This window comes from Urtica dioica, chromosome 4 (assembly GCF_054948205.1).
Source record: "Urtica dioica subsp. dioica isolate 48M chromosome 4, U.dioica_male_clone48M_v1_H2, whole genome shotgun sequence".
Taxonomy (NCBI): Eukaryota; Viridiplantae; Streptophyta; class Magnoliopsida; order Rosales; family Urticaceae; genus Urtica; species Urtica dioica.
Genome location: NC_142759.1, coordinates 15,186,177 through 15,210,045, shown reverse-complemented (window position 1 = coordinate 15,210,045; position 23,869 = coordinate 15,186,177). Strand labels below are relative to the sequence as shown.

Sequence of the window (23,869 nt, the reverse complement as noted above, 5' to 3'; positions counted from 1 at the left end):
GTTTCAAGAACGTTTGGATTTTGAGGTGTCTGGATCATGCTGTAGTTTAGCTTTATAATATTTTGAATTAAACTAGATATATATTTCAAGTAGTGAGTTGCTTTTTTCACAGGTGAATTGCTTATTTAGTCTATATATATTTTGAAACCCACTCTCACATATATAGTCTACTCAAACATAGACCATATATACTTCTACTAATAATACTAATACTACACACAAACTAAAATATGGAAATGTCTAACTGATTGGACCAAAGTTTGGCAAATTTAAAAGGTTGAAAAAAGCACCCTTGTTGTGCTTGAGATGGGCATAGGATCCTCGCTCGGCCACCTTCCCGTCGGCCAGGACTGCAATCGTGTCCAAGTGTTTGATGGTGTTGAGCCTGTGGGCTACCACAATGGTGGTCCTCCCGACCATGATACGGTTTAGGGCTTCTTGCACCAATTGCTCTGATTGCACGTCAAGAGCGCTTGTTGCCTCGTCCAACAGTAATATTATCGGATTTCGAATTATGGCCCTTGCTATCGCTATCCTTTGCTTTTGTCCTCCCGAAAGTTGCACCCCTCCTTCCCCACACTCTGTGTCGTAACCTTCCTTCAACGACCTGCCCGCAAAAAAAAAAATTAAATCATTTGTCATTTATCAAATTATTATTTAATACACTAATAAACATATTGTATAATAATCCCTAACTGCTAAATCGACACACACACACACACACACACACACACACACACACACACACACACACACACACACACACACATATATATATATATATATATATATATATATATATATGTAGTCCATTAGGTATACAACTATATATATAGTTTCACATTGTTATATAGCCAACGTTTCGTAAATCTTAGGTAAAAAGTCACGCGTAAATTAACGTAAATACACCACACTTTTATTTCAATATAAGGGCAAATTAGGAATGTCACGTCATCTTTATGGCTATTTATCTAAAATTTACGAAACGTTGGCTATATAGCAATTTCAAACGTTTTAGTTGGCTAAATACTTAATTATATATATATATATATATATATATATATATATATATATATATATATATATATATACTTACGAGATGAATTGGTGGGCGTTGGCGGCTTTTGCAGCCTCGATGACCTGGCTGTGCGAGGCATCGGGGTTGCCAAAGACGATGTTGTGGTGGATGGTGCCAGAATATATAATTGGCTCTTGGCTAACGAGGGCGGTGTGGCTCCTTAACCATTGGATGTCCAACTCTCTGATGTCCACGCCATCAACCCTGACGCTCCCTTTATCAACGTCGTAGAATCTCAAAATCAGGCTTATTATCGTCGACTTTCCACATCCGCTCTTCCCAACCACACCGATACTTGAGCCAGCCTTCACTTCCAAGTTCAGCCCTCGCAGCACCGGCGCGTGTGGCCTGCTCGGGTATGCGAATTCTACCTTCTTCATCTCTATCCCTCCCAACACTTTTTCTAATTTTCTTCCATCATCATCCTGTGTGTGTCAATGGATATCCCAAGTGAAAAAATGTTCTAAGAATGTCTTTAAAATAGAATAAAATCATAAACTACTCCTCCCACTTGCTACTGATTATTTTGAAACAGTGACTTCATGACATTTTGCAAGAATATCACCAATCACTCTCAAAATATTTTAACAAAAAATTGTGCATTAACTCCCATTTTACTTCTAGTTTTTTTTTATTTTTTTATTCAAACCTATATAAAATATATGATTTGAATAAATAAATAATCAGTAGTATATAAAATAGGCATTTGAAACTAAATAAATAACAAAATAACCAAATTTAATTTTAAGTTTTCAACAAATAATCAAAGTTACGCCGTCAAAAAATATTTTGACCTTATCATTGAATTTCTTCACATTTTATATAAGCAATCTATCACTCTAATCATAGGGTAAAATTTGTTGAAACCAAGTATTTTCACAATTTAACTATTTAATTAATTTTAGAAGAGCGTTTACTATTTTTCAAATCCTTTAATTTCATTTGACTATTTGGCTATAAAACCCAAAATTCTTAAACCCTGAAATCTCTCGCTACTAAACATATAGAGATATACCACAAAATGTAATTTATTAACGAATACTTTATTTTAAAAGTCTTTTATTTATGGTGTAACAAATGAGAAACTCGGTCTCGTTTGCACAAACAAACTCAACTATAAGTATTACAATAGAAAGAAATACATTTATATACTTACATGATTGGCGGAGGGCGGGATGAGAGATCGGCGGTTGAGGATGTGAAAAACAGAAGCAACGGCAGCAGATCCCTTAGCAAGGTCGGACGTCATGCTCCCGGCCTCGGCAATAACCTTCCCGGTGCTCACCAATATAAAGAAGGTCTTGAAAACATCTCCCGCGGAAATCTCACCCTTCTCCACCAACTTCCCGCCGAACCAAAAATCCAAGGCCCACGTCATGAACGTCAGACACTGCGCGGACCCCATCCCGATCCCGGCCGTCCACGCCCTCCTCGCACCCTCCCTCCTCGCCCCCTCCTGCGCCGCCGCAAACAGCCTCAGCACCTCTCCGCTGCTCCCGAACGCCGTCACTATCTCGTGGTTCCTCACTGCCTCCGCCGCCGATTGCGCGCTCTGCGCTTGGGCCCGTGCCGCCGACGCCGAAGCCCTCGTTAGTAACACCTTAATTTTGTTGCACATATTCATACCCCGCATTTAGTTGGCATAATTATGATATGATAGACACACCCTCACCCAAAACGAAAAGATGAGTTTGAATCAACGCGAAAAAAAAAAAAAAAAAAAAAATTACCATAAGCCACATCACACTTATTTTAGTGTATGTTTGTTTAAAATGTGTTAAAAACAAACCCGGATCCATGGGCGGAGCCACCTTGGGCTTAAGAGAGACAAATACTCCCCTGAATTTTTAGAACTTGCAATTTTTACCCTTAAAATTTTAGCATTTTTTATATTTTTTGACCCAAAATTTTAAAATATTTTCAATTTTGATCCCTGACTTGAATTTTTGGCTCCGTCAATGCCCGGATCCTCTGTTATTTTTTTGTGTTTTCCTTGGTATCCCTCCAATCAAAATAAATCACGTCATGATCATTTTATTTAATTATTAGTGTATATTTATTTAAAAATAAATTAAAATGGTTAAATTGGCGGGAGACACAAAAAAATGGACAAAAGTTCTGGATTCGGTAAAAGCATCGATAGCAACTCAAAAAGAAAGATGGAAGATTTTGAGTTGGTTAACTTATTTTTTTAATAACCTCTACTGAAAAATATATATACATATATATATATATATATATATATATATATATATATATATATATATATACACTTCTTTTGCTAGTTTTTAATTTTTTTTTAAACCTACAAATTTATGAATTAGCTTTATCTAATTTATTTTTTTCTTTTCATATTTTCGCATATAATTTACAATTTATGGCTCTCTCCTGATTAGCAATAAATTTTCTGTTCTACAATAATTAGACATTTCATAGTATCCGTTTGGTTTATTTCAACCCTTGGCAGCATATAAGACTGACAAGTGAGCAGTAATATATTACCTTGCGCGCGTAGAAGCACGCGACGGTCAGGGGCTGCACCGCCACCATGACGACGGCGAGCTTCCAGGCAATGGCGAGGCCCATGGCGACGGCGACGGCGACGGCGGAGGCCGTCTGAACTGTCAGCGAGGCGCGATCGGCGACGAGAGACTTGACCATCGACGCCTCGTTGCTGAGGCGCGAGCAGAGCGCGCCGCTTCCGTTGGACCCGGCATCGTCAAACCAGGCGGTCTCGAAGGTCAGGATGTTCTTCAGCATCCGGATCCGGACTCTCCTCGTCAGCCTCTCTCCCATGTACGCGAAGCTGTAGTGCTGAACCAGGTTCAGCGCCATCGACGCCATAGCCAGCGCCGCGAAGATCCCGCAGTACACTCGGATCCGCGACCGCATCTCCTCGTGCGTCGGAGCAAAGAACGCCGCGATCATTCCCCCGATCGTCAGCGCGTACGTCGGCTGCACCGATCCGAACGCCGCCGCCGAGATCGCTCCGGCCACCCCGTGCTTCCACTCCGGCCGGTTCAGCGAGAGGAGCCGGAAGAACGACGGCGGAGCCGATGGAGGAAGCGGAATCGCCGTCTTCGCCGGAGGAAGAGGATCGGAGAATCTTTCGACCGGAGATTTGGCGAAGAGAAGAGGACTCGACCTCGGCGCGGCGGCGGCGGAGAAGAAGGCTTCCGGCTCGTCGGAGCTGAACTGCCTCTGCATCTTGACGAGCTTCGCGTAGTGACCGTTGGTTCGGTTAACGAGCTCGGCGTGCGAGCCGATCTCGATCACAGAGCCGCCGTTCACCACCGCGATCAGATCGGCGTTTCTCACGGTGGAAAGCTTGTGAGCCACCACGAGCGTGGTTCTCCCGACGGAGGCTTGGTCAAGCGCGTTCTGAACCAGACTCTCCGACTCGGAATCCAAAGCCGATGTGGCTTCATCCAAAAGGAGAATCACGGGATTCCTTACGATCGCCCTGGCTATGGCGATCCTCTGCTTCTGCCCGCCGGACAAAAGCCCTCCCTTCTCTCCGATCTTGGTCTCGTAGCCTTCCGGAAGCCGCGTGATGAATCCGTGAGCGTTGGCGGCGACGGCGGCGGCGGTGAGCTCCGCCGCGGAAGCGTCAAGCTTCCCGAACAAGATGTTGTCCCTCACCGAGGTTCCAAACAGAGCGTGGTCTTGGCTGACGAGGCCGATCTGCGCGCGGAGCCACCTGAGGCTGAGGGCGGTGACGTGGAGGCCGTCGATGGTGACGTGGCCGGAGTCGGGGTCGTAGAAGCGGAGGGCGAGGGCGAGGGCGGTGGACTTGCCGGAGCCGCTGGCGCCGACGAGGGCGACGGTGTTGCCGGCGTGGACGGTGAGTGTGAAGTCGGTGAGGACGGGGGAGTCGGGGCGGGACGGGTACGCGAACCCAACGCGGTCGAACTTGAGCTCGCCGCGGATCGTGGCCGGGACTATTCCCTTGTCGCTGTCGCCGTCGATCTCGGGTTCGCGCTCGATTCGCTCCAGGATACGCTCCGCTGCCACGGCAGCTTCCGTGAAGTATTTCAGCTCCGGTAGTGCCGTGCCCAGAGACCTGCATTGCATTGATCAATTACACTGATTCATTAGTTTTAGTGCACTAATTCATTAGTTTTAGGTCCCATTTGGTTAAGTTTTCCATTTCTGTTTTCTGTTTTCTGATTCTAAATTCTAGAAAACAGTTTTAGAAAAACTGTTTGGTTATAAATTCAGAAAACAGATTTAGAATCATGTTTCTGTTTTCTTTGAAATTTGTTTAAAAAACAAAAAACAATGAAAAGTTGTTTTCTATTTTATCTCTATACAATTGAATGGAAAACATAACCAAACAACATTTAAAATATTCCGAAACGTAATTCTAAATCTGTTTTTTAAATTTAAAAATTAGAATCAGAAAATAGAATTTAAAAACAGAAAACGTGTTTAGAAAACTAAACCAAACGGTCCCTTAGTGTTTCTGTATTCTCTGTGTGTGTTACTTATGCTTCTCTTCCAATAACTTCCGGTACGATTCATATAATAAATAAAAATTAATCCTAAAATATACTATTTTATCCACAAAATATATATATATATATATATATATATATATATATATATATATTCGGGTCAACAGTAGTACCGGAAGCTAACGGATCAGAATTTCCGGTACCCAAGAACAATAGCGGAAGGACGGAATTTCCGTTGCCTTCCGTTCCAATGCCCAGGATTAGACTCAAGCTATAAAAATGGCATACAATTTCGTTTGGAATTCGAAAAGCACGGGGAAAAAAGAAAATAGAAGGGAAAATGAGAATTAAATAAAAAATAATACAGAATATCAAAAATTCAATGTTGTATTTAAGTCATAAAAAAGAGAAAAAATGAAGAGTGAAATATGAGAAAATACACATAAATTAGTGTATGAATTTGGATGAATTCTATTTTTCAATAACTTTTTTTATAGAAGATTCACTCATTAGTTATCCGTTCTCCCTTTTTCTTTTCCTTTTTTTTCCCCTCCATCTAAATAACACAAATTCAATTTCTCTCTTAGAGCATCTTTAATGGTGCAAAAAGAGGGACTTGCTAGCAATTTTGAAAAGTTTAAGCTATTAGCTTAACCATTGTTGCACATTTTAGCTATTTGCTTGGTAGAGCAAATTAGCTCTATTAAGCAAATTGGCTCTAAACTAAGCTAATGGGTCCCACTTATTTTTCAACCAATGAGAATGCAATAAAATGTAAAAAAAAATATGGTTAATGTTTAAGCAATAAGATGGAGATTGGCTTACCACTAAAGAGCAATTTTGCTTAAAAAAATTATACCTTAAAAAATTGATTTGACAAATTAAGCTAATGCACCATTAATGTTGCTCTTATATTCTGAGTTCCAACTTCCAACTGGAGCTAAGAACAACATGTCACTTCATATATATATATATATATATATATATATATATATATATATATATATATATATATATGCTTTTTTTAATTTGAAAAATAGGAGGTAAAAGAAAATAATAGATTTCATCTTATTGTGCTATTAGGAAGGAGGGAAATGAAATTAAGACATAAAGTTGTAATTAATTAGTTAATTCAATTTTTCATGAAAAATAGGTGAAAAATTAATCTCATTTTTTATGACCTGTAAAATAACATAGAATTTTCAAGTGTAATAACTTGCAATTTTTGATGCGTGCAAAATATATCTATACGAGTACCGTTTTATTTACAGAATTGATATATAATCATCATCACAAATCTTAATTTTATGGTGACCAAAAAATAAAACATATAAAGTTTATCTTAAGCACAAAAATAAGATTAGAATAAGAAACTATGAAAATAAAACAAAAATGAAAGGTAAGGTAAAAGAAACGTACAGTCCACTCAAGACGAAGGAGATCGCGGCAGCGTAAATCCTGCCGCCACTCTCGCCGTTATACATGACCAAACGGCTTCCGTACCACGCAAGGAACGCCCAAATGGCAAAACACAGCCCGGTGCTCCCAACGGCTAGTCCCTTGGCCAGCCCTTGCTTGATCCCCAGGGCAGTGGTGCGGTCCAGCACCGCGGAGTAGCGCTCCACTACGCGCTTCTCCGCGGTGAAAGCGTACACCGTCCTGATGGAGCTCAGCGCCTGCTCCACAATCGCGTTGGCGATCCCGTACTCCTCGCGGGCCATCCTCGAGATGTACATAAGGTATTTCCCGTAGATTAGGCCCGGGATGATTAACACTAGAAGAGTCGGGAACGCCACTAGAGCCAGCCTCCACGAGAACATGGTCGCGAATGCCAGTCCCGATGCAAACACCGAAGCGTGCATCAGAAATATCGGCACCTGTATATATGTAAAATCAAAATGTAACTTTGGATTTACAATTATTAACGAATATCTACAATTATTAATGTTTTTGGCTTTGTTAATAAAATCCCGTGACTATTTACTTAAAATTAATAGAAAGTTGGCTATACGGTAAAACATTTTCATATGACTATAGCCGTATAAATAAGCCATAAAGAAAGATTCATACAAAATTGCAAATCGAAACTATTAGAGTAAAAAAAAATATTGACATTTCGTAGTTGCACATTTTTTTAAGTGTTGGTTATTTTACTAAGTTTAGACAAATTTTAACCATTTATTAAATTTATTAGTTTAAATGAATAATTTAAGCCTTATAATAAATAATTGTTGGTTTTGGGTTGAATATATATCGATACGTGATAGAAACATGAAATGTTATTTAATCATTACAAAGGCATAAAATGACCTCTATTAACAAATCATGTACTTTGCATGTTAATATGTTAAATCTTAGACGGAAATTACCAAGAAAAAAAAAATTAGTTAGAGAGACTAAATAATGGACTAAAATTGTTTTAAGGGCCTAGCAAAGTACAAACTTGAAGTGGTGTAAATTGTAATAGTTAGTTGTGAAACCTTTTCACTGAGGACTTGTTGGATGAGAGAGGTGTCTTCAGAGATGCTGTTGATGACGTCAGAGGTAGTGGCTTGTTGGGAGTGAAAGAAGCCAACTTCCTGTCTCAACACTGCTTCCAAATACTTGTATCGCATTCTCATCACTTGCCTCTCGCTCGTTTTGCTCCAGCAATACCCCTCTGCATGTACCCATATATCATATCATACCATTCATCATCACCATAACTATTAGGGTTTCAATCGAGGACGTTTATCAATCACGAAAATACTATGTTATTAGGGTTTCAATCAAGGACGTTTATCAGTCACGAAAATACTACCAGCTAGTTCCGTTTTAATTAGCATCCAAATTAAAGTACCTATTTTATTACTACATAGAAAGGAAAAAGAAAAATGAATAGGGTATGTGTATATAATTTATAAAGTGCTTTACCCATAAAAACCACAACCAGTACTGCTAATCCCAAGTACACGAAGTTCAAACTGCACTGTTTTCATACACACACACACACACACAAAAAGTGTGTTAGAAATATATAATAGTGAACGAAATTGAAACTGTTTAAAATTTACCTTTTCAACTTCGTCCATGAAATTGCCGCGATTTTGTTGGGTGTTTCCGTATCCCAGGCTGTTCATAATACGGCTGGCATAAACCAGCAAAATGTTTGTGGACATGCCATCACCAATAGCTCCAACAGTGCCCAAAATCATCAGCACAATATCAACCCAATCAGAGTATCTCAGAACTATGAATAAGTTCGACCTAATATTGTTTGACTTTGACATACTCTCTGATTTCTTGAGCTCATCAATAATGTCACTCTTCTTTGGTGAACCCATTTTTTCTGCTTTCGCTTACTAATTAACGCCACAATCGAGGGTATTTATACACGTACAAAATCAATATTATATATACTTTTTAATTATTGTCCAACCATTGATCTTCCATGAAGAAACGCTGTTATGTAATGAATTCCTTTATGTGGGGTCGGAAATCATATAATGGATGTTACTTTCACATATACTAGCATGGCCGTTTGCTATAATAATAAGCTAATATATTTTTAGATACAATTCAATGAAGGTGACTAAGAGACCACCGTGCAATTGGCCAGTTTTTATTTATTTTACTTTTTGTGTTTTTTAATTTCTTCTCTTTTTGTTTGGTTTTATTTTGTGATGTCGGAATATTAAAGTGCAATGGTAATATTTTATTTCAATATCATGCATTAATTCCCAAGTTAATTTGGTAATTAGTAATATATATAATCTCTTAGTTTTGCTTTTATGCTTTTTTTATTTCGTGCGGTGTTAGATGCACATACATCCATAAAACTTCGTGACTCTCGTTTTCATGTACTAGAAATATTAACATTTTAAAGAAGGCGGTAAAGTTAATTGGCTCTGCAAATTAGTTTGGGAGAAGGACAATATATATTTTAACCAAGAGTAATTTAAAGACTGAAAGTTCTTAACTTTATAAAAGTTGGAACGCGCATTTGCGCATCCAGGTAAAAGGAAATCAGGAAAAGAAGCTTTTCTTGAAAATATCGAAATGGACAAGGAAAAAACATATAGAATTTTCCTTTTTCTTCTTTGAAAAATTGGTAGAGCATATAAAATTCGAAGGCTTCTTTATGTGAGATGAATGACTGGTTATAGAACAAATACAATATTATATATATATATATATATATATATATATATATAGTTGTTCAACGAATGTGCAGAATTATATATTGACCGACGAGTACTAATTGTCAGTTTATTACACACAACACAAGTAATAAGAAATAAGCAGTACTAAGATAAGAGATAAAGACGTATAGTTAATAATTCAAGGGATGTATTCTTTATGTTTAGTGGAAATATTGTGATTATTCCCACGATTCACATGCGTATCTTTTTAGATTATTATTTATAACATTTTTATATAAAAAAATTAAGAAAATAGCCAACTTAAACGTTCGATATTGCTAAATAGTCAACGTTTGGTAAATCTTAGGTAAATAGCCATAAATGATAACGTGACTTAATATATATGGCAGTGACTATTTATTTAAGATTTACGTTTGTAAATATATGAAATTGGCTATTTATCTAATATTTACCAAACATTGGCTATTTAGCAATATCAAACGTTTAAGTTGGCTATTTTCCTAATGAACCCTTTTTATATCCTAAAAAAATGTATTGGATCATATATAACCATTTCATAATTTTTAATTGACTTTATAATTAAAAAGGGTCTATTAAGTATGTAGTCATATTTACATTTTAAGATTGCTATGTAACCAACGTTTTATAAATATTTGGTAAATAACCACATCCACGTATTTACACGCTTAAAGTGACATAAATACCCTACCCTTTTAATTCAATAAAATGGTAAACCAAAAATGTCACGTTATGTTTATGGTTATTTACTAAATATTTACCAAACGTTGGCTATATAACAAACTCAAACGTCTAAGCTGACTAGTTACCTAATTTTTTGTTAAAAAAAATATGAAATGCGCATAATACCTTTAAGAGAAATTGACACATCTACTATCATTTAATAATTCATTTCTCATTTTCCACCAAAATGCTAATTTGGAATATTTTACTAATAAGTCAAGTGTGCAAATACTTTTTTGCCATCTCTCTATTTTCTCCCTCTCATTTCTCTTTCTCTAACGTTTCTTCTCTGAATGTTAGCTAAAAAAAGGCAGATCAGCTAAACTCATCTAACAATTTTACATCTCTCTCTCTCTCTCTCTCTCTCTCTCTCTCTCATTGATCAAATTGGATCGTTGGTTTGAATAAGAGAGTATTAATGTCGAAGGAGGTGAATCAGAGCAGGGAAGGGACATCGACAGAGGTGCAGTCGCAGCCGCCTGTAGATCAGGTGCTGGAGAGCGTGTTGTGCTTCCTGATGTCGTGGCACGACCGGAATGCCACGTTGCTCGTCTGCAAGTCCTAGTGGCGCACCGAGGCTTTTACCCGCTCCGAGTTCTTCATCGACAACTGTTATTCCTTCATGCCGCGGCAGGTCACAGAGAGGTTCGATCTGGTCAAGTCTGTGGTGATTAAAGGAAAGCCTCGATTCTCCGACTTCAGATCCCAGACCACGAAGTCGTCGAGAAAAGGAAAGCCTTGAGGTTCGGTTCTTCAAAATCTCGCAGACCACGATGTCGTCGTCGTCTTCGGGTTTTTTCTTGGCGAGCTTCGTCGCCAGAGCAACGTCCTCCGATGCCAAGTCGTCGTCGTCATTTAGGATCCTCTCTCCCTTTCTTGACATTTTGTTTTTCCTTGTTCTCAACTTTCAATCTCCCGCCACAAATCTCTCAACTTTCAATTATTTTTTAAAAATCATAATATTTTTTTTTATTAAATACAGACTCTATCGAAAGAGGGATATATATCCTCCAACCTAATGAGTTTATCATCTATAAAAAGAGCTTAAGTTGTTAAAACATGGGCTAACATGTTGGCTTCCCAGTATGAAAACGTTACTCCTGAAAATTAGACAATAAACTAGCTGCACTCGACGAAATGAAACGAAACTCATTTTAAAAATAGAGTGTTTCTCGAGAGTTTGAACCACCGTCTTAGCATATGACTCCACAAAATGGATAGATAAAAACACAACCAAAACGAAAAATAAACCGAGGCGGAGAGCGAGAGCTTCCGACACCAATGCAATTTGAAGAATTTGAAATTGATGCACCGACGATAAGCATGTAGATAAATAAACATTTAGTTTTTTGTCACAAAATCTCAAAACAAATAATGATAGATAGTACAAATAATAATGATAGATTTTTAGCTTTGATTTTTTAGCATAAATATTGAAAAAATTGTGTCCTCTATGTCAACAAATCATGTCAATTGTTGACAATTGTGTCAATAATTCATGTCAATTGTTGATTATTATATCTACAAATCAAGTCGACTGTTGATATATGTGTTAATTGTTGATATCTATATAACCAAATTATGTCAATTGTTGACATTTATGTAAATAAATAAACTAACTTTTCAGTGTTGTCATTTGTTGACATATATGTCGACAAATCGTTAAACAAATCTATATTTAAAATAAAATAAAATAAAAACAAATTTTTTGACACAAACGAGACTTAAAAATTTCTTTTAAAAAAAGTAAAGAAAATAAAAGAGGGTAAAAATGGATTAAAAAAATATATTCTCTCTCCTCCTTTTTATTAGTATTTTTGTCCAAATTATGATTTTGGTGGAAAATGAGAAAAGTGTCATGAGATGGTAAAAAACAGATTTCTTGACACAAACGAAATGGTAAATTATGATTTATTCATCTTAATATATTTTATTTTCTTCTTAAAATAAAAAATAAATATGTGATATCATTTAGGGTAAATAAATTAAAAGTCAATAAAATTTTAGTTTGAGGGATATATTTGATATACAAATGAATTTTAGAGTATAACTATGATATAAATAATAATTTGAAGAGATAGATATGATATTTTTAAAAACTGTGAAAATAATGGCAACATTTAGATTAAACACAGTGGATACATATAATATTTTCCATATTTTCCCATAATTCAATTTGATGATAAACCCCTAGTCTAGAAAACAGTGTGTGTGGTGGTGTAAAGAAATTTACTATAAGTCAATAGAAGTATATTATTTAGACTCACACACTCCTTCTCAAAGAGTTATTATTCTCTATCTGATTTAAACTCCCCTTATATAAGTGACCCTCTTTACTTTCACGCGATCCTCTCCCCAAAACATTTCACGGATCAAACGCAAATACACACTAGTCAATCCTCGAACAAACTAACAACCAGTTGAGAGAAAGTATAGTAGCGCGAATGACTTAACTGTAGTTAAAATCAATAACAAAATCATTAGTATATTTTCAATATTCGAGTAATATTTCCTTTTTGAATAGCGCAACATCTAGAAAATAAATATAATTAAATCCTTAATAAAGCTGTAACCTAAAGTCAAAGACTTAAACTTCAAAGCGCGCGAGATAAACTGATCATCATGAGTCATGACAGGTCCTCGTTCCTTACATATGCTTGAATGTTGAACAAAGTGTTTTTCCAAAACGATAACCATGGCATAAGAAATATATGTATCTGTATATATATTTGACCCAATATATATTATATATATTGCCACATACATAAGTCCAAAAGAAGTGTTTGGTGGTATTTCTTTTGGTATTAGAAAATTAAGTCAATATCAAAGCAAAGGTACTGAAATTAACAATATGTGTAAGTAATGGCCTCCATATTCGAATATTATCTTGCACCAATCAGTCCCACTGTACGCATACCGTTTCTTTTATTTTAATAAACCTTACAATAACTTGTTCAGCCACACCAACCAGACCACTATACCGTATCTGTGTCCTGGCATCGAAACCTTATTCTCTTATTCGTGTTTCATATTCTATTATTGTTTCTTCTTAGCATACTCGTTTTCAATGCACAACGCGTGTTTTTAGTTACATGACGAAGCATAATTTGTTAGAAAAACAGTCATCCTAATCCAATGGCATATGTAGGTGTCAGTGTGTGTGTGGTTGACATGTTCTTGAATAAAAAAATCTTCAAATAATTGACAATATTTCATGTGTGTGTGTAGAGTAGTCCGATTGATATTTTGTTTCCAATGCTCCGGAAGAGAATAGAGAGGTAAGTGATCTACTTTATTTGTAAACTTGTTGTCCGGTATTGTAAAATAGTAGATTAATTACGACACACAAAAAAAAAAAAAAAAAAAATCATGCCGGGGCAATGAGCCATGATGACGACGTCATTATACCACCACATCACTCTCAACACCTTTGCTCAAATATTTGTTTGCTTTTATGTTAAAAATTATTTTTTTAACCAATTATTTTTTATTATATGTAGATGATACCCCTCAAAACGATAGTTTTTGAATGAATATGTTTGACTCGGTGATTAATCCTTGAACACAGAGTAATTTTAGCCGCGGAATCACGTATCATATATAAGACCTTATTTGACAATATGGGTAGAACCTTACCAATATAAATAAAGGTCCATTAGAAAAATTGTCAATTTAAACGTTTGACATTGCTAAATAATCAACGTTTCGTAAATCTTAAATAAATAGCCACAAAGATGACGTAGCCCTATCAGAAAATTTTATGATTTTCAGGTTTGTCCCTCCTTTATATTTTCGAATTTTTATTTAAATTTTGATTATTAATTCAGTAATTTATTTAAGGCAATTTTTTTAAAAATTTGAATTTTAAATTATCTCTCTTAAATTTCCAAAAATATAGAAAGCTGTTATTTTTACATTATTTCATGAATTCCTGATAGCATATCAATGCCCAAAATATACGCAACAGTTATTTTTTTTTTTTTTTTGTGTTCTTTAAAATCGTAGTTCACATTTATACGTATTTAAAGATATTTACAGAATATTTACAATTATTGACACATATTAACAGATATTAACACATTTATTTTACGTTTTTATTTGAATATTTTTGTGAGTCATTCATTTAAATTTGAATTGTGTTATGTGTTTAAATTTAGAAATTAATTATTTAGTTGACTTAATCGTGTTAAGAGAGACGATTTATCAAATTCATTTAAATAGCCAACGTTTGGACGGGAATAATATGTATAGGTATTCTTGTAAAACTGCGGTTATAAATAAAAGGTAGCAGTTATTTACCTAAGATTTACGAAATGTTAGCTATTTAGCAATATCAAACGTTTAAATTGACTATTTTCCTAATTAAGTGTATAAATAAACTTAGGGTAAAGAATGTATATTACCCATTCAAAATTGTAAGGTTATGGTTTTCATGAACTGTATCTTTTTTCTACCCATTTATAATAAGTGTCGTATTTAAAATTTATATATATATATATATATATATATATATGTGTGTGTGTGTGTGTGTGTGTGTGTGAAAGATATTCTTCATGTTTTAATTATTATTTTGGCATTTACTAGGACGAAAAGCGTTTTTAGATGTGGACAGCTTTTGTATGCGAATTGTCGTATCAAAAGGTCGCATCTAAAACGCCTTTGGATTTGACATGTCGCATCCAAAGACATTACCAAACTTCACCAAAAAGCGATGATTATAGGTTTGATTTTTAACTATTTGGCGAGTCCAATTTCCCCCTTTTACTTTTATTTTGACTTTTATATTAAGTTTAATAATAAAAGCTTTCTTCTCTTTTTTCACTTAACCGAGAAACGAAAATCAAAAGGGAAATCTCTCTCTCTCTCTCTCTCTCTCTCTCTATAAATGAATTAGATTCAAACGCCAAAACCCTAAATCAATCCACAACCAAACCAAAATTACCAATCCATTCATAATTCATAAAGCAATATCAGACCAAGACATGAGAATTCAAGTAATCAAATCACTGGAGCACGGAATCAAGAACACTCTTCCACCACTTCCTCGTTGAAACCCCTAAAACTCAAGACGAAATTCACCTTCGAATCTTCAAATCAAAAGCACAAAGAAACCCTAGAATTTCAGCTCTGATATTCGAACAAGAAGAAATATTTTCAAGTGATTCTCACCTATTCGTGAACGAACACCGGCTAATTTTCTTTCCCTCATCTTTGACTCTCTTTCTTGAGTTTGTTCTCTACGTCGCGTTACTTTTCTAATGATACACACCAGAAACCTCGGAGTGGAGATGACTTCGGCGCCGCGCTTCTTCTTCTCCGTCGCCACCCTCTCTCTCTCTCCATCGCTCTCGCTCCGGCAACCCAGCCCCCCCTCCCCCCCCCCTGAAGATTCGCCGCACCATGTCCCCAATCTCTCAATTAGTTCTCTCTTTGTCCCTCTCTTTATTTTCATGTCTCTCCCTCTCCCCTACCGTACCACCACCACCACCACCATAGATCACCACCAATGTGCCATCTCCTTCTTTCTCTTTGTATATCTTTATATGTGTATGCATGTGTGTTTGTTTGCGAGCTCAAACCCTGAAAATCCTAAATCCTAAATTAAGGTGGTGACGATTGCTTGTTTATTTCAAAACCAAACATTTTTCATTTCCATTTTAAGCAATAATCGGATCCGATTCTATGAAGTTCATATCCCATTTTCTCGGAGGTCATATTTAGTGTTAATATGGAACTTAATTTTAATATTTTAAACGGATTTAGGTGGGACTCATTTATGAATATCAAATATTTTGTCACGAGTTTATTTTTTTTATTTCCCAAAACATATTAAATGGATCTTAATGTTTTGTTTTGTTTACGTAGTGTGATTTTTTAAGCATTGTGAGTGAGCAAAAATTGGTTGTTTTTGCGAGTGTGTAAGGCTCTGTTCAAGGTCCCCTATCTTAGATAGTCCACTTATTTGTGAGTGATAGAGGTTAAATTTGTTTCTCATGATATTGTAAAGATCATATATCGTTGTAAAAGTGTATGAAACACTTGATTGAGTGTCTTGAGTGAAAGTGAGAGGATCTAAAATTTAGATACATTATGAGTTGAAAATTTATAGGTAGAATATAAGGAAAACTGTTGTTACGTCATAAGTTGGCTCTATTTTTTAGCGCAAGTAGTGAGGAAAGATGTCGGTCATCATGTTCCAGCTTCTGTTAAGACATCATTCCTCTTGTGCGCAGATTGTTATTTTGGCAAGTTTCCGGTTTTGTCAGATTGCCTCGCTGGTGACTTTATTGAGTGATATTCTTGCGAGTATGGGTAAGGAAACCCTAGATTCACTTCCAGAATTGTATGACTGCTATAGGAGCCGAGTGCTCCACCCAGGGGCGGAACTAGGAATTGAAGTTGAGGGTGGCCAAGAAAAAAAAATTATATAAATTAAATATCATAAAAAAATGTATCCTAATACATAATTTAATTAAAATAAAGAGCGTCTTGATTCCATATCACGAAAATCATCTATTATTGAATCTATGCTAAACATCTCAACAATTTCTTTCTCAATATTAATGAGCAAACAATCTGACAAAAAATCATCTTCCATCTTGTTACGAAGTGCAGTCTTCACTATCTTCATCGCTGAAAAAGAACGTTCGGTAGTAGCAGTAGAAACTGGAAGTGTGAGAATAAGAGTTATCACTTTATACACCAAAGGAAATATTTCCGATTTTCTTGTTTTCACCAACCATTGACATAGATCAGAAATCGTTGTCAATGATATGAAATCTGGAAGTTGTCGAACCTGATCAAAATGTTGAAGCTCCATATGCAACAATGTCATCTCATATTCCGCAAAATCTTCTGAGTAAAATTTCTGCACAAGTTTACATATATCATCACCTCTTAATGATGCGCGCATCTCTTTCGGATCTAAAGCTGAACTGAGAATCATCAACTCCACTGTATTATCATTAAATCTGCTATTCAATTCTTGCAGCTGAGAGTCTATCACTGTATAGAATATATCAGCTTTATAATAATGCTCCACTGTAATGTCACAAGCCATTCCCCTCCGTGCAACATGAAAAGCACTAAAATTAGGCACTTCTATATTGACACTTCCACAAAACGATCTCACTTTTTCAACCAAATTGCTCCACCCATCATCTCTAAGTTTCTGAAGGAGTGACTTAGTTGATGAAACAAGCTGCATTGCATTTAAAATATCTTGAGATTGAATCTGCAAAGCATTGCAAAGCATGCTAGTGATCTCTAGAATTTCTTTCATCAGATGCATAATGAAGACAAAGTAATAAGAAGTCATTGTCTCGTAAGCTGAACATGCTTCACCACGTTGGTTATGAGTAGTTCCATCATCAATGATGTTTAATAACACTTCACATGTTGCACTAAACATTTTAATCATACTAGAAATTGATTTAAAGTGAGAAGTCCAACGTGTATCACCCGGTCTTTGCAAAGAACCTATCTGGTTAAGGCCTTTCCCACTTTCAAGCTCCTCCATATTAAGCAAATAGGCAATATTTGAGGCATGAGCATCTTTAAGTTGATCGTTACGCTTACATGATGCACTCACAATATTGACAATAAAATTAAGCTTAGTAAAGAAAAAACTCACATGATAAACTTCCTTGGACGCCGCAACTAGTGATAATTGCAGGCGATGGGCAAAACAATGAACATAATAAGCATACGGGCATTGATTTGAAACTAAGGCTTGCAAACCATTCCATTCTCCACGCATGTTACTTGCACCATCATAACCTTGCCCTCGTATAGATTGCACATCAAGACCATAACGAGTGAGCATCGAGAAAATACCATCTTTCAAAGTCAATGCTTTAGTATCTTTGACATGAAGTAAACCAAAAAAGCGCTCTTTTATGCAACCATCCTTGCCAACAAATCTCAATACAAGTGACATTTGCTCCCTTTTAGATTCATCTCTAGCTTCGTCCACAATTATACAATACTTCGCACAATCAATCTCTTCCCGGATATACTTTTTTGCTTTACTTGCCAAGACATGTAATATTTGCTTTTGTATCTTCGGTGATGTATACGACGCGTTTCGTGGAGCTTTATCCAAAACGTTTGCTACATCATCATTTAAAGCTGCAGAATATCTCAACAATTCTAAAAAGTTTCCGCGATTTCTTGATGTGCTAGACTCATCATGACCTCTAAATGCGCATGCCTGGTATGCAAGCCACTTAGCTACTTCAATGGAGGTTTTAAGACGAAGTCTATTATCTATTATATCTTGAGATATAAAATTTCCAAACCTGTTTGGAATATGAGCAGACTGATTCAAGAGATCTGACAAGGCATGTTGTGCCTTTTGATGAGGAGAATTATGATCCTTTCCAACATGTGCCACCAGTGAACAATTTTTCCCTCCCACTTTACTCCACGTCCGAAACCCATTAACAGTGAATGCATTGGATCCTGATGGTCCATCTTCTTTATGAAATAAGAAGCACGGTAGACAAAATATAGCATCTATTGCAGGAGAATATTCCAACCATGGTGAAAAGCGGGTAAACATAGATGGCTGAAAACTTCGAGAATGTTTTTCACCTGATTTTGGATACATAGAAAGTATAGGCTGATATGGTCCATTCTTAATATAAGCTCTTCGAACTTCGTCACGCTTATCGAGTGGATACTTCCATATTTGTGGTCGTAAACCTGGATCACGTTCTAATTTATCGATATCAAATTCGGCAACAACTTCAACTCTTTGTAATTTTGAAGCATGATCCTCAGACTGTAATTGACTATCTGAAGATGAAGATTCAATATTTTTTCTTTTGAAGAACGAATGAATTGTGGGTGTTTTCATCTGAAAAAAAATAATGAATTAAAAAAATATATATTGAATAAAAAATAATGAATTAGAAAAAATATATTGAATAAAAAATAATATACACATGTACATATCCTCAAATTCGCTTGAAGCTAAGAGAATTAAAAAAAAAAAATTATGTCAGGATTTGTAAAAGCAACTGCTTTGCGTGACTAATTTGTTCAACAAACAACCCAAAAAGAAAAAAAAAAGTACAATAGATGAATAGATAAAATAAAGTGAATTGCTTTACTTGGTGGTAGTGTACGCAAGTGAGTATTGACTTTTCTTTATTTTTTTACTCAAGCAATATAATATACAAAGAATTAAATGAGTAAAAGAAAAAAAAATTACCTTATTTGCTGGAGTTGTGTGGCAGGGAGAGCAAAGTGGCAGGGAGTTGTGTGGCAGGGAGAGCAGTCTGGCAGGGAGTTGTGCGGCAGGGAGAGGAAGGCAGAGCAGTGTGGCTGTGACGCAGGAAGATTAAAAAAGAAATTTATTCTGAATAAAAAAACAATCAAAGAATAGGGTTTTTCTCGTTTAAATAGCAACTGACTCCGACTTTTTGGTCTTTTTACTATTATTAGTGTATTATAATTATTTTTTTTTATTTATATTTAATTTTTAACTAATTAAAAAATTATTAATTTCTGAAAAGTGGGAGTGGCCCGGGCCACCCCCGTTGACTATGTGGGTCCGCCCCTGGCTCCACCCTTAGCAGCCTTGACGCTTTTGAAAAAACAATTAGGGTTCCTAGACGTGCAAGATTGACAGATTGGGAAACTAGTTGGATTGTTTTGAGTGGTGTCATTCACCAAATACTATTCGAGAAGATTGGGTGATTTGGGTTTTGTGCTTACGTGATTGAAAATTCACGCCCGTTGAAGACTGAAGTCATCCAAGCATTGGCGTGTGCTTGAAGAGTGGAATTGAGAGGGGTCTCAAATTCAAGGGGAGTCCTTGCACTTGGTAATCACTCGTGGTAATAGTTTCTATGGCTTTGATTTGTTGTTGTAATCATATAAGACCTTGGTTGTACTATTGACTACGTGATCGTGAATTCCTTTTCACTGACTGTAAGTTCCCAGACATGCACTAGTACAAAATATAGCATCAGGTGCGACTTTTTTCGCACCTGAAATTGCAAAAGTTGCATCTGAAAGTACTTTCAGGTGCGACTTTAGATGCGACAACGTCGCACCCGAAAGTCCGCACCTGATAATCCTCTTGATTATCAGGTGCGACAAGTCGCACCTGAAAGTGTCTTGATTATCAGGTGCGACTAGTCGCACCTGAAAGTCTTGATTATCAGGTGCGACTAGTCGCACCTGATGCTCTTTATCTTTAAAAAAAAAAATTAATATGCTGATTATATATTAATTTTAACCTAAACTAATTTTAACCTAAACTTAATTTTAACCTAAACTAATCACATTATTATAACCTAAACTTAATTTTAACCTAAACTTAATTTTAACCTAAACTAATTTTAACCTAAACTAATAATTATATAAATAATTTAATAGAAACACTAACCTAAACATATTACAAAACATTAACATGTTATCAAATTAATTACAATTACAATTACAATTAACATAAACTAATCAAAATTTATACACTAATATATATTTATCAACCTAACTAACCTAGCTAACTAACTAATATATGATTATAAAAAAAACTAATATATACACTAACCTAGGACGGCCGGCCGGGGACTCGGGGACAGCGGCTCGGAGGCTGGGGCTCGGGGACAACGGCTCAGTGGCTGGGACTCGGAGGCAGCGGGGCCGGGGCTGAGCGCACGGCGAGGTCCATTAACCTGCAAAAGATGGAAGCTCATATATTGTTGAAAATATATCAACAAAGTTTTAAAAAAAATGTTAACCTCTGAAACTCAAAGTTGCATCCAACCCCACAAGCTCGGCAATCGCGGACAATGTAATCAAATCTAGAAATACAAACTCATCAACATATAACCAAAAAATAATTCAAGAAGTAAATAAATAAATTTGAATGAAATGAAAGAAGCGCACTTGTCTACATCGATTCCATTTCGACCATTTGCAACGATATCGTATAAGAAACTCTTTTCTCTTGAACCCTACACGTCCAACAGAAATTATTTAGGAATAAGATCATTATCTTGAAAATATGCCCATAAAAAAATTATAAAAAAAAATTCTTACCCATGGAGATTTTATCTCGGAGCTAGCTAGTATCATCTCCTACAAGACAAATGCAAAATCCGCATTTTATTAGAAAAATAGAAGACTGAGAAATCATTAACCAGCGAAATCAAGAACACATTTTTACCTTCACTCGTTTCAACATTCCAGGTTCAATATCAATGGAATGCTCGTCGACAATGTAGTCAACAAGCTTCACGGACATTTCTTCATGAGACCTAAGAGAGGACACAAAATTCTTGTAAAGTTTATTTTTAACTTTTTAGAACAATCATGATGATCGGCCACAATACAACTCAGACATACCAATCGCAGTCGCTTATTACTTGAGGAAGAAACTCACGTTCAAACAAGTGGCTGAACGGTCCGTGCCGGAGGCTGCTGGCCGAATCGAGGCCAAAACCTTCAAGGTTGGTGTCGTCCCGCTGCCGAAACAGCAGCGTCCTCGTAGCCCCCGTACATCGCATACTAGCGCCTCCTTCTCCACGAACCAAAGCTTACCAACCCTTGCGGCGTGGACAGCCATTCAGCCATCCCATCGCAGCCTCGGCACCTCGGCCTAAAAAAAACAACATGCACACCAAGAGACACTCACACACACACGTTAATTTCTCATAACCCACTTCATCCAAATAAATTTCTAGAAATTAGACAAGCGATTCTCATATTCACGTCCCAAAACCGATTCAAATCGAACAAGGCCACTCCTATAATTTCAACATCACAAACAGTCAAAATGAATCACATAGCCAAAACAAGTGTCACGGCCAATGAATCACAGCAAAATCACAAACTCATTTCAGCCAAGACCAAACCAAAGCAATCAGCCAAAAATCATCATAAAATCAAATCATTACTTTTAACGACACACCACACAGATTTCAGCCAAATCCACACCAAGAAAATTTGAGCCATCATAACTCGAGCTACAAAACTTGAAATCGATTGATTCTAGCGGCAAATGAAAGTAGACTCATGTAGCTTTCTAACGAGATATTACAAGCATATATACGACAAGAATAGCTATCTCAAAAACAGCCCGTAATTCACTGTTACAATTCTGGAAATCTCGTTTTACTGCTGCGAAACACAAACTTTGGAAATTCATAACTCATTCAATACTCAATGGATTTACATGTTCTTGGTCATTTTAGAAAGCTCATACAGTCTACTATCCATGAAAAATATCCAAAAATGATAACTCAGATCATATCGGTCTGTCCACGTCGATTTACAGAGGCAGTTCAAACACTAATCCGGATCCAAATCACACGGCCAAGATCCAAATCAAAGGCAAACTCAGTTTAAATCAAGAACAAACATCATTGAATCGATTCCTAAACTATTAAATCCGGAACAAATACTAATCCACGCCCAAAATCACCCTAAGACAATCAGAGAGAAAAACCTCAATCCAAACCCTAGAATCGAATCTCAAAATTGGGGAAAAGAAATTCTCACTTGAATATCTCCGATTGGCTCTCCTCTCCTCTGATTCCGGCGTCCTCGACGTGCTCGCGGCGGCGCTGGTTCCTTCTCGGCCGCGCGCGGGTGGCGCTCGGGCTCGGTGGCTGGCTGGATGGCGCGCGCACAGGGCTGGGGTCTCGGGCGGGTGCTGGTGGTCGTGCGTCCTCTCCCTCGGTCTCTCCCCTTCTCAGTCTCGCTCTCTTATCATCTCTCTCTCGCTCGATCTCTCTTTCCCTCCCTCTCGGTTTTTTCATTCAGTTTTTAAAGCTGAATGAAAAAATGAGGGGGAGAATTGACCCGGTTAAAATTTTAAACAATCAGGTGCGACTTTGTCGCACCTGATAGTAATTTTAAACTATCAGATGCGACTAGTCGCACCTGATACTCAAAAGCAAAAAAAAAAATTTAGTGAAATTTTTTATACTTCGGGTTGACAATCTGGTGCGACTAGTCGCACCTGAAAGTCATTTAGATGCGACTTTTAGGTGCGACTAGTCGCACCTGATAGTCATGCGCATTAGAAAACCAAATTTGTAGTAGTGATGGTGACATTGCACCGAACTGGGTAAACATATTGTGTGTCTTTTCTTTATCGCACTTATTATAGATTATCCATTATCTGTATTAAGCAAGTTGTCGGACACATTGTCTATACATTGTGTGCGACATCTTGTCCCTCCAACCATACAAAATTTCATAAACAAAATTAAGGGATTATGAATGAAAGTGTGATCAATAGGTAAGACCGTTGTGTACTTCTTACTAGTAACTCTCTTTTCCGTCGGGATTCTAATCTCTCTAGATTAAGTTGCTCACCGAACTAGCTTACTTGATTTATTGTGTTAATAACTGCTATGCTCTTATATTGGTATTTATCGATATAATTTCTGTGGTACATAACTTGTGAGTAAAATTATAAGTGACATCAC

General features: G+C 36.6%; 2 protein-coding genes across 2 annotated transcripts; both read right to left on the bottom strand.

The window, feature by feature from the left end:
* Positions 1 to 51: 51 nt before the first annotated feature.
* Positions 52 to 8,869, bottom strand: LOC149400770 (putative ABC transporter B family member 8). Its single transcript, XM_089613628.1, has 8 exons — positions 8,589 to 8,869; positions 8,449 to 8,503; positions 8,016 to 8,194; positions 6,955 to 7,412; positions 3,581 to 5,141; positions 2,235 to 2,678; positions 1,097 to 1,503; positions 52 to 607 (listed from the first exon to the last, which is right to left on the bottom strand). The coding sequence occupies exons 1-8, from the start codon at positions 8,856 to 8,858 to the stop codon at positions 241 to 243; spliced, it is 3,741 nt and encodes a 1,246-aa protein (XP_089469754.1). The 5' UTR covers positions 8,859 to 8,869; the 3' UTR covers positions 52 to 240.
* Positions 8,870 to 16,799: 7,930 nt separating this feature from the next.
* LOC149400769 (uncharacterized) lies at positions 16,800 to 19,278 on the bottom strand. The gene is made up of 3 exons (XM_089610503.1): positions 18,052 to 19,278; positions 17,215 to 17,286; positions 16,800 to 17,084 (listed from the first exon to the last, which is right to left on the bottom strand). The coding sequence occupies exons 1-3, from the start codon at positions 19,276 to 19,278 to the stop codon at positions 17,046 to 17,048; spliced, it is 1,338 nt and encodes a 445-aa protein (XP_089466629.1). The 3' UTR covers positions 16,800 to 17,045.
* Positions 19,279 to 23,869: the final 4,591 nt, after the last annotated feature.